This window comes from Sinocyclocheilus grahami, unplaced genomic scaffold (assembly GCF_001515645.1).
Source record: "Sinocyclocheilus grahami isolate Dianchi unplaced genomic scaffold, SAMN03320097.WGS_v1.1 scaffold416.1, whole genome shotgun sequence".
Classification (NCBI taxonomy): Eukaryota; Metazoa; Chordata; class Actinopteri; order Cypriniformes; family Cyprinidae; genus Sinocyclocheilus; species Sinocyclocheilus grahami.
This window is the reverse complement of record NW_015505595.1, coordinates 799,988-816,442: the sequence shown is the minus strand read 5'-3', so window position 1 is coordinate 816,442 and position 16,455 is coordinate 799,988. Positions and strand designations below refer to the sequence as shown.

The window sequence follows — 16,455 nt, the reverse complement described above, 5'->3', positions numbered from 1 at the left end:
GAGGCTTGTTTTGTAAAGACCTTTAATTAGAGAATCCCAGTGCGCAATCATTATAGTTTAATAACATAGTCTTATGTATTCCAAAGTTTTAGGAATTGCCTGAAATGACAAACGCTTATAATCAAATAATGGTACATTCATTAAATAAGTCATTTATTATGTACAGCATATGGATCATTTCAACCTGATCAATGTTAATGCTAACTGGCGTCGCAATATTTACAAGACAGACATATTAATTAGATTTTTACAAATCCTATGATAATAAAATGATAAATGCGTGCTAGTCAAATGGAATGATACAAATAAAAAAAAATAGCCAAATTGTGCTTCAAAACACAAATACCTTATTAAATGCTTTGAAATGTTGCTTAATTTAAATGTTTTTCATTGAAAATAAAATGAAGCTCTCACTTAAACAGGAGCAGAAAAATCCGACAGTTTCCGGGAACATACAAACTGTTTCATGTTTAGACATGGATATTTCACAATATTTTACAAATAAAATCTTTCCAAGGCATTTCTCGTAAGCGTTAAATAAATAGGAAACTATTTTTTCACAGAAAGCCTGACCACAACACCACCGTGTAAGCCAACCCTGAGGCTGCACACACAGCAGCGGTGACCTCTGAGTGCTGAGAGAGAGAGAGAGAGAGAGAGAGAGAGAGAGAGAAAGAGAGATTTAGCACCCTGAGAACCTCATTCGTCATTTCCAGCTCATTCAGTCCACTGTAACCATCATCGTCCCTTTGGCTACTTCAGTCTGTGTGCAACCGTTTAAACGATCCGATCCCCTCAGTTAGCTTCAGTCGTGTTGTTCAGTGTGGCTGATGATCTTCTTCTTGCGTGCAGATACCAGGTCATAGAAAGGGTCTTTAGTGATGCAAGCTCTAAGAACAAGAGAGGAAACAGTTTGCAGTTGCAGTCAGATGCAAAACACTAGTTTTTTTAATTCTCAGTTCCTCTGTCAGTGCAATCATATATATTTTAATTTGATTGTTAATGTATGACTAAGTGTGTGCACATTTCTAAACATACTTGACTTCCTCTTTCCCATGACCTATAAAAACACATTGATGAACTCATGAAAACTTATTGTTATCTTGCCATCAATATCTTAGTGTCGGTATCATATTTGTCTCTCATACTTTCTTGATTTTTTTATATTTTCTTTCTTTCTTTTTTAATCGTCGTGTTGTGCTCTGATCATTTTGACCCAGAGAGGATTCCATTCTCTAAAAAAAAAAATACAAGATATATTTGACTAAATTAGACTAAAAATGAGAAATTAGACTGACTTTGCTTACACAGGATATAACAAGATCGATGAGGCATACAGTCTACTGTATCACTTCCTAAAAGACATAAATAAGCTGTCAAAACACTGTCCTATCAAAAAGATTGGATTCAAGATTCAGTGATAATATAGCATAATGAGAGATTTACAAGCAATTTTTAAAAGGCCGGTCATTTTTCACACCAAAAGTAGGTAAAAGCACAGAGGAAGGTTTAAATCATTAGTGTGTAAAGCACTTTAATTTACAACTATGTATGAAATGTTCTATATAAATACACTTTTAATAATACGATTGCTATTGAAACAATGTAAGCATTAGCATAATAGAAAAACTGAACTTTTTCCTTTCCTCTTTTTAGTGAGGTCTAAAACAGTTGACTTGTTCACTTATTCACTGTTCACTACATAGTGAATGTCATAGTATGTTATATGAGAAAAAAGAGACGCCATTTCAGAAAGTGCTCTTTGTATGAAACGAGTGAAGTCCCAAAAGACAAGAAAAATCATCACTTCAAATCATGGATTCCAAAAATATTTGGATTTCAAACCTCATTTTGATGTGGTTTGCATTTCATTTGTAAACACTGGATGTCACGTCTTGTTTGCTGGCGTTCGAACTAGGGTTGTGTGCCATTCAGAAATCGCAAATCAAGCCTGTTTATTTTTAATTGTTCAACTGAATGAATCACGTATACTATGCTGTCTGGTACCTGATGGCCTGGATCCAGTCAGCACACTCCTCTTCAGAAGCAGCACTGAGTCTGTAGGAGTGATGTTTGCCTATCACAACTCTGCCATCTGTCTCTGTTTTACATGCCTTTATCATCTCTCCTTTACGATGAGGGCTGAACAACTCCAAACAGAACTGAACACACATGTTTTAAAAGAGAAAATGCATATGCTGTTATTTTCAAAAGGTTACATTCCACGGTTACAATACCATGTTATTTCACAAACTTTTAAATGTCACTCTGCGTTACGAGATGCTGACTGAAAAAAAACAGAAATCAGGATCTGAGCAGAGTTTCATCAAAGCAAATCTAGACTGTGCTGACAGAGGTACAGCAATCACTCAGCGCTGACTAAAAGAACCATAAAGAAGCAGGTGCAATAGAGTCTAGAGAAACACACTATCTATTTGGATCAGTGATAATAAATGAGGTGGAATGGAAAAAACATGGTAAAAGTACCTGTTTGTGTGCATCCTCCACTTCTCTAACACTTAAATTCTCTAGCGGGATGATTCCTTTTGGTTCTTGGTCCTAGAGAGGGGAAAGATTGCCTTTGAATGATCTCACTTGTAATATTCCTATTTAAATAGGAAACATGATCATTTTAAACTGATTTTAGTGTGTTTTGTTTCAGCGAACTTGATATTTTTGTAAAGGTGGAGTACTAACAGTGGTATATTGGAAATAGTAGAGACAGCCATCAGTCAAAATAAACCACCTCCGCTTCCAGGTCTTTATTCTGCCACCTATGGATTAACCAGAATTGTTAGTAACATTTAGATAAATAAAGATAACAGAAAAGAACAGATACATAACAGTTAGTTCCAGTCCTCTAACCTGATTGGCTGAGCTGCACTTGGCTATTTCACTGTTTGGACCAATCGAATTGTTTATAACAGGGATGAAGCTTCCAAGCTAACTAGGTAGGAACATTCTCAGAACTTTTGGTTAACTTTCTCACAAGTTCAGTCCAAGTTATGAACTAACGTTTTTCCAGTAATGTTAACTGAACGTTCATTTAAAGTTGTCTGGTCTTTAATAATGTTCTTAAAAAGTTAGCACAAAAACATTATTAGTGACCCTGGACCACAAACCCAGTCACAAGTGTCAATTTCTCAAAATTGAGATTTGTACATCGTCTGAAAGCTGAATAAATAAGCTTTCCATTGATGTATGGTTTGTTATGATAGGACAGTATTTGGTACAACTAGATACAACTATTTGAAAATCTGGAATCTGAGGGAGCAAAAAAATCTAAATATTGAGAAATTCCCTTTAAAGTTTTTAAAAAGGACGTTTTGAATATTCAGAGAACATTTTCAAAACTTAATAGAAACACTAAAAAAATGTTCTAGGAATATATATGTGTAAGCTGGGTACTGGTTCCTATGTTATCATGATATGTACAACACTTAACAGTACACAAGAGTAACAAACCTTCTTTCAGAAGCCAGCCCTCTCGGTCAGGATTAAAGAAGGTGTGAGTGAGATCATTGCCGTCATCTTCTGGGATCTTAAAGGGTTCGTTCTTAATGCTCTCATAAAGTTTCTACAGGATGTGTCAAAAAATGAGAAATGAACACTTGATAAGACAAAATCATGACTCCAAAAAAATGACTGTAAAATAATAACTAAAAATAATAATATAATTATGTCTTCCTTGAAAATGATCAAAATGTAATTCATTCCTGTGATGGCAAAGCTGACTTTTAAGCAGTCATTACTCCAGTCTTCAGTGTCACATGGCAATCAAACAATCACAGATTCGCCCAAATCATTCTAATATGCTGATTTGTTGTCCAAGAATCATTTCTTATTATTATCAGTCAAAAACAGCTGTGCTGCTTAATATTTTTGTGCAAACTGAGATTGTAGAACATTCAAAAGAACAGGATTTTATTTAACTTCTTTTGTCACATTCGAAATTACTTTTTTGTCATATTTGATGCATTTTTTGCATCCTTGCTGAATAAAAGCATGCAAACTCATTCTAACCCAAACTTTTGAACAATATGTATATTTACTCTAGATGTGAGTATTTGGTTTGGTAAACCTGACCCATTGGAAAATGACCCTAAGACCTCTCTCACCTCCAGTAGTTCATCAGGAAGATCTTCTCCATGGTTGATTCCTCTGTTCATACTGATGAAACGTTCTAGTGTGGTCTTGTCTTTCACATTGGGGTTGTGCAAACTTGTGTTGAGCATGATGATAGCGAAGGAAAGGATGTAACAGGTGTCTGCAACACACACGAATACACATGCTTTCAAATGTGTACATGTAAGTAGTCTACAGCAATGGTTCTCAACTACTTTTACTTCAGGACCTAGATATTAATGCCTTGAAAGTCAAACACTGAGATATATAGGCCAAACAACATTTTAGGCCCAAACAATTATTAACAAGACACAGGCTGGATAAGGAAAAACAACCATTTTGGTTTCTAAATGTCTGTTGAATTTTGATGTTTTCTTTCTTTTGGCAGTCAAACACAAAACCTATCCTCCAAATGCAAAGGTAATCTACCTGTGGACTGAAAAACCCCAGCGTTACAGGTGCAGTACCGCAGAGCAAAGGCCTCCATCATGCGGTCGATCTTCTGAGCCTCACCAGGTAGACGGAAACTCCACAAGAACTGCCTATGTCCACAATCAAACAATCACAGATTCGCCCAAAATTGAAAAAAAAAATATATATATAGTCTGAATATGATAGAATGGCATATGAAACAGGAAGATGGGGATCTCCACTCACCTTAAAGCCTGAACCAGATTAAGGTTTGAGAACTCATGAAGGTCAACAAAGGCCTGCAGGATCTGAAGGTGGATCTCCTCCCTGTGGATACAAAAAGGAATCAACTCTTTTTCTATATCAAAACCACAAGGAGTATGGCCCACAAAAACATCCTCCTCCTCATCCTCATACCTTTCTCCTAAAAAGTTGCCAATAGCTGTTTTATTGAGGCCTTCTTCTTTATAAAGGAACTCTGCCACAGCCTCTGGTTTCCACTCCAGAAGGTCATTGTCCACTAGGTACTGGATACCCTGGAAATAAACACACACAATTAACCTCAATGAAATTACCACAGACCATTGGCACTACTGTTACCAAACATTCATTAACAAACAGGATATAAGATACAGATCATGACATATGATTTGCTGTTGGTCTAATAGCTACATCAACTGCATTTTTTATCAATGAAATGCACATGCATTCTCTTTTATAAGCAGGTTTCATATTATCTGGGGTGGGGGTGGGGGGGGGTGCTTTTGTGAAAGATGATCAAAACTGGACGGGTAAAGCAGTTGTTGTTTTTACTGACCATGTATACCAAGCTACTCAGAAAATGCAGTGCGGCTTCAGCTCACTTGTTCTACAGAAACACAGGATGTGGTTCTATCTCTCTTTCTCTGTCTCTTTCCACCCCTTCTTCCTTTAACCTAGTTTAGCTAAATCTCCTCGTAGTTGTGAAGCTGTTGCATTACGTTGCTTTGTGCTGCATGCAACTCAAATGATTCATTGTTCATACCTTTTCTGGGTCCATGTTAAACTTCTTTTTTCCACACTGGATTCTCTTGTTCTTCATAACATTTTTACTAGAGGAGAATTTTAAAAAATGACATTATTGTGACAAAAATTAGAACCGTTCTAGCATGTTATAACAATATAGTGTTGATTCAGGTAAATCATAAAGTGAATGTGTAGTGGCTGATGCAAATAAACTAAACTCATCATTTTCTAGCATATCCATGCGTAAAATTAACAACGTCACATCTAGAGCTAAAGCTCTTCTCGTAAAATTGATATCAAGAAAGAAGGAAATAGATTCAAGCCCACGCTCAATGATGGTGTTTCGTGATGGTGTTCAGGCAAAAAACCTGAACCTGCAAATGTTAACTGTGCATTCATGGCAGAATTCAATTCAAGGAAGATACTAAAATACTCAAAGCAACTTTTGCTGGCCAGTGACTATGGAATGCACATTAAGTTTGAGATCCTAATATACTGTATGCTTGGCTCTAGGAATTAACATTTTGTGTGTTCAGTTTTGGGAGACATGGACAGAGATTGCTATAAGTAAAGAGGCTATATTATTTGACATTCTAATCTTAATCTAAACAACAAATGCTATAAACCCAAGTGACATATGTGAACATTATGAAAGTAGATATGAAAATGACCACAATGATTAAACCCTGTCAATAAGAGCGGTGCAACACAGAAAGAAACTACACACAGCGAAAATATTATGTAGGAAATGTCCAAATACTGGGTTTATCGATTCTTTTTCTAGTTGCTATGGTAACTCTGAGTGATAGCGGTGAATAGGCTACTCACTTCTCATCATCGGCCTCCATCGTTTGAATTTCTGTCATCATGTTTTCGATCTCCAGCCTGAGTTTCTGCAAGAGTGGAGAAATTGATCCGCCAAAGCTTTGTCTACATTTGATGACATATAGTTTACAAATGCTGCATCATTTGCTTCACAACGTTTTGCAAGGCATTTTTCTGGCAGAAAATGGTATTTATTTGCTTAAAAGCCTTTATCGTTATGTACAATACTATATGCAGAATGACACTGAATAAAGCCATATACCTGAATATCATCTAGAATCACATGCTTATGGACGTCAGTCTGCCTCTTGTCATTTGAATTGAAAGCTGAAGGTGCTGAAGATGACATATATATCAACAGTTAGCAACAGTCTCACATCAGAAGCCTGATCTCACACTCATGCAGAAAAGGAATTGCTAAAAAGAGAAAACTGTGCCAACACAGTCCAAATTTCTCAGCTAAATATATCTCTGCTACAGAGCTGGATTGGTAATCGGGCATACTGGGCATTTTCCCGGTGGGCTGATGCACTTAAGGTTTTTTTTTTTTTTTGCCGAAAACCATGATCAGAAGCCTGATCTCACACTCATGCAGAAAAGGAATTGCTAAAAAGAGAAAACTGTGCAAACACAGATGAATATCGCTCTAGATGGAGCGATGAAGTATTTTGCTCCGCCTAAAGATCGCTTCAGCCCAACTTCTTCCTCGTCAGCTTTTCCCATGTTTTCACAGCAGCATTATCAAGAAAAGGCTTGCTCTGCAGTGAGTGATGCAGGCCAAAGAGCAAGGCAGGAGGAGAAGAAGAGAGTAGTTGAATCGGTAAAGTGCTTGATAGGGACTCGCAACGGAGGCAGGCATCTAACCTATCCTAATGTGTGCGCGTGCCATGAGTGTAGAATATAAAAACACTTTTTAATAAAACGTAAATTCGTCCCCCGTGATTTTTTGGCCAAGTGTGTTCATAGAGGTTTCCATGGGGCAATGACAGAAATTATTACTTTTATTTATTTTGCTTTAAATTGATCAAAAGTGACGATAAAGACATTTATAAAGTTACAAAACATTTACATGTCAGATAGATGCTGTTCTTCTGAACTTTCTATTCATCAAAGAAACCTGAAAAAAATCTACTCAGCTGTAAAAAAAGAAAATGATTAAGGAGGAACATACCTTTCCCCCAGAGAAAGCTGTCCTTTCTTTGGGTTCCCATGCTGGCTGTGCTGCACGGAGACTGCAGTCAAACAGGAAGATCAGACTCAGAGTCAGTGCACAGACCAAGAGAAATGTTCAATCTGGAAGTACTAGGCTATATTAGATAACAGACTGTATTAAAATGACTAAAACATTATGATAATGTCTTGATGATGCCCGTTTTTCAGCATACAGATATATAGGCTAATATTCTTAAAACTAATTTAATATGATACAAAAATAACCCCAGCAATAACCTAACAGATGCAAAACAAGACATAAGTAACTAAACAAACCTCTTAAAAGCGAATACCACGACTGGTGAGAGGATATGGATGTAAATGGACGTAAAACTTCTTTCTAACACTAAAAAATGCTGGGTTGTTTCAACCCAATGTTGGGTCAAATATGGACTAACCCAACTGTTGGGTTAAAAAGCTCATTTTAAAAATGTTACCAAAATTGAACCCAACAGTTTGGTTAGTCCATATTTGACCCAACATTGGGTTGAAACAACCCAGCAGTTTTTAGAGTGTAAGGAAATAAATGATAAAGTAACGATACAAAGGCAATGCAAAGTTTTTTCAAAAGCCAAGGAAAGTGTTGAAAACGCATACCTTCATAAGTGTAACTCGGTGAGCAGGCACTCGGCGTCGTACAGTACGAATGTAAACGAGAAGTGCGCTTTAATTGATGAAGAAGCGCCGAGTCCTTGCGCGAGGAGGGTGACGTCACGGCCATGAATGACAGCTGAGCTCTGAGAACTTACTTCCTCACCGTTTCCTCACCGTTTTGTTCCTTTCTTTCACAAATGTCAATTACATTTCAACTCAGAGAATCCACTGACACATAAATGAGAATCCTCATCACCACTGTTAAAAAAATGTTAATAAAAATAGTCCTAACTAATAACTATTCAATTTTAACAAATTCTAAATTGTCAATGATCTACTCTGAAGGTCCAGTCTTTCTTTCTCTCTTTCTTTCTTTATCCATCGTTTAGTAGTCATCCTGTACTTACCAGTGAACGCATAATCACACAAAAGCAAAGGTTTCAGTTGCCAATGCCACTGTAGAAATGAAAAAACGATATGGATTATAAGATGGAAAATGGAAACTTTATTAAATATTAGTACCCATTATTTTGACAGCATGTTGCTAAGATCTTTAGGGCTAAAACGTTTTTTTTTAAGGTAAACATTAAGTGCACTATCGGCACTTTCAATGATGATTCGACATTGCCCCCTTGTGGACTATAATGCATATAACGCACTGATATAAAGCGCCGCGTTCATGTCTTCCACTTAAAAGTGAAATACTTCCTCACATAGTTCGACGTCCAAAACTGTCACAACCACACAAATGTCAATTACATTTCAACTCAGAGAATCCACTGACACATAAATGAGAATCCTCATCACCACTGTTAAAAAAATGTTAATAAAAATAGTCCTAACTAATAACTATTCAATTTTAACAAATTCTAAATTGTCAATGATCTACTCTGAAGGTCCAGTCTTTCTTTCTCTCTTTCTTTCTTTATCCATCGTTTAGTAGTCATCCTGTACTTACCAGTGAACGCATAATCACACAAAAGCAAAGGTTTCAGTTGCCAATGCCACTGTAGAAATGAAAAAACGATATGGATTATAAGCTGGAAAATGGAATATATGACTGGAAACTTTATTAAATATTAGTACCCATTATTTTGACAGCATGTTTCAAGTATTGCTAAGATCTTTAGGGCTAAAACGTTTTTTTTAAGGTAAACATTAAGTGCACTATCGGCACTTTCAATGATGATTCGACATTGCCCCCTTGTGGACTATAATGCATATAACGCACTGATATAAAGCGCCGCGTTCATGTCTTCCACTTAAAAGTTAAATACTTCCTCACATAGTTCGACGTCCAAAACTGTCACAACCACATGCGCGAGTGCGCGGATTATAGAGAGAGAGAGAGAGAGAGAGAGAGAGAGAGAGAGAGACTGACACACTGAAGTAGCAAATTTGTTTCCTGTATTACAGCTTAGTTCCTTCACAGTTGTTTTACAGCGGCAGACGGCAAAAGTTTGTCAAAAGTATCGGAAAATGCAAGCAATAAAGTGTGTGGTGGTCGGAGATGGGTGAGTGAAAAGTTAAATTTGTGAACCGATTTATTTATTAATATCTGTTTTTCATCGTTTATATTTAAAAGTTGTTTGTAAACATTATAATGGTTTATACTTTCTTGTATTTTTAAGTATTTATTCATTTTTAATTTGAGTTGGTAGCAAGTAGGCCTATACCGTTTTCATGGGAACTGCATGTTAATAACAGTATTATTTGATCTACTTCGTCTGTCCTCTAGTTTTAATTTCCTAATTTGTAACGTGAGATACTTTGTAGTTTAGTTTATACCTCAGGGTAAGGTTGGTTGCTAACTCTATACGGTCACGCCTGGATACACTTAATTTATCTGAGCTTTCTATCTTTCTCTTTTGGGTTGTAAGCAGGGCATAAAATAACCTATCTACAGGTTCCATGATTTAACTTCTACTACAGTTGTGTTTGGCTAAAAGAGATATGCAGTAGCCTATTGGGCTGACAGATTGGGGGTCACAGAGATATTTAAGGGCTTGACATTCATGGGCAAGTTAATACACAGAAGGAAGAGCACATTCTGGCTTTTGCCATTCCTCTGAGAGTGTGCAGGAAGTTATGCCACACAACTGATTTTCATAAGAAAAGGAAACAGCAGTCGCACATGGGTCACATTCTTAATAAGAATTTTATTCTATGATTTATTCTATGAGTGACAAGATCATGATGAGAATGTTATGAAATCATACCGTCTATACCAGTTGTTAAGACATAATTTAAAAGGTTCCAGGGAAGGATTTAGTTTTTACCTTGTTAATAGATTCAAATAATTACCTTGGATTTTTTAAAACCTCTTTGTTTTAAGGAAAGAAAACAAAAAAGTGTGTAATGTGTGCAAGTTTATAAACTTGTGTGGGTGACACTTGTTGCAGGATATAAGTCCTAACTTGTGAATCCTTTTTCCTAAGTATTTATTTTTTTAAAGTGAATTATAACTTAGTATAGGAGTACTATGAATTAATTTCTAGGTCTGATATCGATGATGCCGTATTTAAACCTTACTGATGGGCCTGTTGTCGTATGGAAGTCAAAAATATGTTTGGAAACACTGGCTTGGACAATTGGGCACTTCATCAGGGTGTAAACATTTGGGATGTTACTAGTGAACCGAGCATGTTTTCCATGAATGATGCATCATAGCAGTGCAAGGAATACAAGTGTCTTTCATTGTGAGAGTGCAGCCATACAAAGTCTAGTTATGCAGTCAAAATGTCTCGTTTTAAGATGACTGACAATGACAAAGAAGCAAATTCTCCTTTATTCCTTTAGACCCAAATATGTCAGGCCTGTAGTTTGCTTTCTGTTAAGATGCATAACCATAAACACAGACAAACATGTTAGGTGTTTCTAGAGCATATGCTGACCTGCAGACAGTGATGATTCAAGATGGAGGATGAGATGGCTCTGAAACATGTGAGTCTGAATCTGCTTTTCGAAAGGGAGAGGGAGAATTTGCATAGGAACATATATATGAGGTGATTTGCGACATCACGTTATCTCATCTGCTTTATATAACGCAGTGAGACAGAACTGGAGAATAAAAGTGATGCTGATGAACTACAGATCTGGAAGCAGAGCGGGATGCTGATGCAGCGGTTATTAGGGACATAGACTGACGGTTTAAACTGTTAACGTTGTAATTCATGATTGACATGAGAAAATGCATTGTTTATGGATTTTGGCCAAGTTAAGTGTAACATCTAACATGGCGAATGGCAGCAGGGGAGAGGTGCTTTCGCTTTGAGGATATCCTGTTTAAACCCTGTGCACAGTTCTCCATTTTGAAGCTGCTAACTTCCTCTTGCATTTGATGTCGTGACCCAGCATCTTAAGTTCCTTATATTGCTCAAAGTTTAACAGGGTGAATATTCCTCCTTTTACACATTGACAGAGAAAAAAATGCCCCAAAAATGAAAATGTTATTATTATGCACTCATTAATTAATTAAAAAACCTTCATATAGATATTTTTATACAGTGATAGTTCAACGTGACCACAACCTATCCAGCTGCAACACAAACAAAAAAAAAGCATCATTTAAAACCACAATAAATTAGTTCACTTTAATTGTGCGCTAGGTTTGCTCTCATTATGTTTGGCTATGGCACTGGAGAGCTAATGAAACAATGTTATTGATGTCTATATTATATTTTATAGTTGATTTGAGATCTGCAGCAGAGATAACAACTTCAGTCTGGTTTATTATACACACAATTCTATTGTTTGCCTTCTGAATGCTTTACATCTAGTGTGATATTATGCTTTAAAGGGGTCATATGATGTTGCTAAAAAGAACATTATTTGGTGTAATGAAATGTGTTTATGCGGTTTAAGGTTCAAAGAACACATTATTTTCCACATACTGTACATTATTGTTTCTCCTCTATGCCCGGCCTTTCTGAAACGCGTCGATTTTTACAAAGCTCATCGGTCTGAAAAGCAAGGTGTGCTCTGATTGGCCAGCTATCCAGTGCGTTGTGATTGGCCGAATACCTCTGTGATACCTGTGATGCCCTGTCTGGCCGGAGCGACGAGACAAAAACATTAAAACCCATTATAAACTAGGCATTTGTTGCATCCAGTGGGGACATAATTATGGATTATAATGACTTACACTGTCTTTTTTTTTTGCCGCGTAAACATAAAACCATGTCTGCATTTGTGATCGGATATCGTCCTCTTTTGGAAGACCAAACAAAGTAGTTTCGCTTTCACAACGAAACACAGCGCCTTTACGACATGGCGGCGGCAGCAGCAACAATACTACAGCGAGAATAAATGTTACGCCTTCTTTCTTTGCGTGAACATTTGGGCGGCATTATGCAAATCTTCCCACATTGTGACGTAGACATGTGGGGGCGTGTTAGAACGAGCCGTTTTAGGTAGGCGTGGCTGACTCTTAACTTTTATAAAGAATATCTCTTTCGATTTAAGACTTTAGTGTTTGCAACTTTACAGATCTTCTTTATGCACCAAGAGCTTGTAACACCCCAAAGAGAAAGGAAAAATTTAAATCGCATCATATGACCCCTTTAATAGACAGCTCATGGTCACTGTGAGCTGTCATTGTATGGAAAATATGTATGTGAAGATTCTTAAAGTGCCCCTATTATGCCTTTTCGAATATTACCTTTCATGCAGTGTGTCATGTAGCTGTATGTGAACATAAACTATCTGTAAAGTTGTGAAGGCGACAGTGCACGATATATAATGTTATTGTCTATCAAAAAAAAGAGTCAGCTCGCAATCGCCTAAACGAGTCGTCAGGAATTCGAATCTTACTCTGTTATGGCTCTACGTCATGAAGTAACACATTTGCATAATGTCTGCCCACGTTCTATGTCGCCAACTTGCCCGCCCACAAACAGCAAAATTTCCATCATGGCAATGGGCGTTTCGTTTCCGACACGCACTGTATAGACCAGGGTTTCTCAAATCTTACCCTGGAGGGCCAATGCGCTGCAGAGTTTAGCTCCAACCCTGATCAAACTCGCCTACCTGTGATTTTCTAATGATCCTGAAGACATTGATTAGCTTGCTCAGGTGTGTTTGATTAGGGTTAGAGCTAAACTCTGCAGGAAAGTGGATCTCGTGGGCCAGATTTGAGGATCCCTGCGGTAGACCAATCCACAGCCAATCTCTACGTCTCTGGACCAATCACAAAAGACTGCGCCATCTGACCAATCACAGCATTGAGGGCTAACGGAAAGGAGGGGTTTAGAGAGACTGATTCTTTGAACTGCTTCGCATGAGTCGTTTACGAATCATTTAGAAATGAGGTAAAATTAAATCTATTTTTTGAGAAAACTAATGTTTTTTTACCTTGCATGCATGAAAACCTGTTTTAGGAGACTCATAAAACTATTTTAGCAACCTTAAAATGGCATAATAGGGCACTTTCAATTATTTTGTGTGTTCCACTTCTTTACTAGTCATGCTCAACTACTCTTAAATATTAAAACCTCTAGAACTCAAACTTACTAAATGGTTATGTATATCATGAATGGTCACACTTATACTTTTTATTCCATTGACTTCCATTCATATGCATGCAAATGCGGCAGTTGGAAATGCAACTGCTGCGTTCCAAATTGTGGTGAAGACTGATCTGTGAATTTGAGTCACGTGAAGATGTGTGACTAATAGACGATGGATGTGTCATGGTATGACCTCTTAGCTGAGTTACCACTACCTAAATATACAACCTGCTGGTTTGCTGTGTTGCAGTAAAGTGGAGTAGATGTTTTTTTTTTTTTACATTTTGTATTTAATATTATGTTGAATGCATGACTTTAAGAAGAATGCCATGGAGTGTGACATCATATCACAACCTTTGCAGTGTCCAAAGAAATTGTGCATGCACAAAGTCCAGTGTGTCTACAGAATCAGTCCTGTTATATAAATGCTTCATAAGATTGTGCATCATGTACTTGGGTGTGTTTAGAAATTTACAACTAAGCATCAATTTCAGATAGCTGAGTGAACAAAGAAAAACAAATCACATTACGCCAGGGCAATAATTTATTTTCTAATTCAGTGATTTTATTTTATTTTTTCATATTGAAGGTACATCCTTTAACTCATGCATGTGTCAACACAAACCCTGTAGTGCTTTGATTGATTCTTTCCCCCCTCCTTTATTGTTTTGTTTTTAACCCTGATGCTATCACATGGTGAGTTCTCTGAATTGTCATAACTTCCAGGTGGACATTTTCTTCTGTTTCTGTCACATCTGACTATCTTGAGTATCAGTTTCTGTATCAATTCCCTCTTGCCAGCTCTGCTAAAACACGAGGCCCTGCCGTTTTATACGATCAGCTCAAGATCTGTAACCCTCAAGAACAAGACATTTACACACGCATAGCTATCACATTGTTTTACATTTTTAGGAGTGACAGAAAATGCTCATGTTTAATCAAAGAGAGAAAAATAGCATGAAGAAGTTGAAGCAACTAAGGGCACATTTTCAAAGACACACTTCAAAATGAGGCTCGCTGTCTCTCTTCCTGGCTGACACCGCCCAACTTCCTGTCATCCTGTCACGACAATGCCAGACCCCATACTGAGCTTTCTCTTGCTCTTTTTCTCTCCGAATCTATCTCTCCCCCTGTTTATCTATATCTGATTCACAACTTCAAAGAGCTTCAGAAAGCACCTCTTAACAGTTATCTCCCACTATTTTCTAATGATGTTTTCAGCACTCTGCCTCCAGTGTGTACTGATATTTTTGTAGATTAAAATGTATTCAAGTATGCTTAGTGGTGAAGGCATGTTTGATCTCCACAGTCGCTGCACTCACAGACAGTTCTGTTCATATTACTTTATTTTGTTGCAACTTGTCAAAATGGATTACAGAAATTTTATGTGGACTTTTTCTGTTTTTGCTGTTGAATCATGGCTTTTAGTGCACAATACATCAGAGCCCAGCCCTACAGTCAAGTGCACACAAGTCTGGATAACTCAAACGACATGTGGTTATTACCATGTGTATGTATGTATGTGTTGTTTGAATGCGAATGCAAGAGCGAGAGAGAGAAATCAAGCAGTGAGTGTAATAAAGATAGCAAATAGCTAGTTCTGTGACTGAACGTGTGTAGCCTGAGGTGTGTGGTTTTGGCCTTGGCCTTAAGTAGCTTCAGTGTTTCTTGATGTGAGGGAGATGTAGCCACAGGCTCCTGAATCCCAGCATTCCTCACTCTCACTGCCTGCATGCATCAACATGCACTCCACTGGAATTTGTACACTCGTACGCACTTCTTTCAGCCCATCTATGTATTTGCTGCTTCAGGTGACCTGTTTTCATACTGAATGTCAAAGTCTCTTTTTGAGTTTATGTAAGCATGCACAATTGTTTTGAGGTATTTTGTGTTGCTCCTAGGGTTGGGTACCGAACTCGGTACTTTTAAGGGTACCGACCGAATTGCATCGGTACTACCTAGTACCAATTCACGTTAAATCAATCGGTGCTAAATTTCGGTACCTGAGAACGCATCTGGGCGCATACACAACAGAGAGAGAAAGAGAAACCCTGTGACGTGATGTCAACCCTTGCAACTCGTTCAAACAACACACAGGGCAAACCAAAATGTTGTGAAGTGTGGTTACATTTCTAGGGCCATATGGTTTCTGCGAAAATGCTGACGGGATAGCAGAGTCCATTCATAAAAACGTAATTTACTCTATAGCACGAAATGCCACGGAATTCGTCAATTTTGGACGAATGAATCAAAAGTAGCCACTGCCACTTAATTCGAATCGCGATATGAACTAGTGTCTGTGAATATTAAAATGCAAAAAGATGGTTTAAATCTGAAGCCTGTATGTTCCGCTTGCCTCTGTATGTATGAATGGCGGAAATGCGGTTTTGTTTACTACACAAATACTGAAGCATGCGTGACGCTCGCGGTGATTTTCGGCCTCTGCGTCTCACTATATGACGGTATGAACACAAAAACTTAATCTCCAGAGCTGCTGTGAGAGTCACTTCGCGAGAATTTTACAGTTTCATTTGAGAAAACTAGCATCATCATACTGTATACACACAGTAGCTTCATGCCTGTAAAAATAAAAGTACGGTTTAACATGTGACAGAAATATATTACTCTTGTATTACTTTTGTACAGTATAATGTACATCTTTAAATATTCAATTTTCTATCAAATTTAAATAAAACATTTAAATGATAAAAATAAATATTACAACCAGATGAATCACTAAATTATAAAATTATTAGCCTATTAAAAATGTTTTAAA

The 16,455-nt window shown here is 37.3% G+C and overlaps 2 protein-coding genes across 3 annotated transcripts in view; one reads left to right on the top strand and one right to left on the bottom strand.

The window, feature by feature from the left end:
• Positions 1 to 216: 216 nt before the first annotated feature.
• On the bottom strand, positions 217 to 8,220 carry LOC107551152 (cytohesin-3-like). 2 transcript variants are annotated; one of them, XM_016232655.1, is made up of 14 exons: positions 8,176 to 8,220; positions 7,538 to 7,598; positions 6,629 to 6,702; positions 6,370 to 6,434; positions 5,561 to 5,627; positions 4,954 to 5,072; positions 4,783 to 4,863; positions 4,555 to 4,667; positions 4,119 to 4,267; positions 3,466 to 3,577; positions 2,698 to 2,774; positions 2,488 to 2,559; positions 2,008 to 2,162; positions 217 to 890 (listed from the first exon to the last, which is right to left on the bottom strand). In XM_016232655.1, exons 1-14 carry the CDS (start codon positions 8,179 to 8,181, stop codon positions 806 to 808), a joined length of 1,236 nt encoding a protein of 411 aa, XP_016088141.1. In that variant the 5' UTR covers positions 8,182 to 8,220; the 3' UTR covers positions 217 to 805. The 2 variants fall into 2 exon arrangements, with proteins under 2 accessions (XP_016088141.1, XP_016088142.1); XM_016232656.1 differs by lacking the exons at positions 7,538 to 7,598; positions 8,176 to 8,220 and having other exon boundaries at positions 6,370 to 6,471; positions 6,629 to 6,701.
• A 1,223-nt stretch (positions 8,221 to 9,443) lies between these two features.
• Positions 9,444 to 16,455, top strand: part of LOC107551172 (ras-related C3 botulinum toxin substrate 2-like) — a 20,590-nt gene continuing 13,578 nt past the window's right edge. The window contains exon 1 of the mRNA XM_016232697.1: positions 9,444 to 9,686. Within this exon, the coding sequence (XP_016088183.1) occupies positions 9,652 to 9,686 (35 nt within the window). The 5' untranslated portion in view covers positions 9,444 to 9,651. The remainder of the gene's footprint in view (positions 9,687 to 16,455) is intronic.

Coding starts and splice junctions, on each gene's coding strand:
- LOC107551152 (XM_016232655.1), bottom strand. Junction 4,668..4,782: donor AATCTGGTTCAGGCTTTAAG/GTGAGTGGAGAT, acceptor TTGTGGACATAG/GCAGTTCTTGTGGAGTTTCC. Junction 3,578..4,118: donor TTCCTGATGAACTACTGGAG/GTGAGAGAGGTC, acceptor CACATCCTGTAG/AAACTTTATGAGAGCATTAA.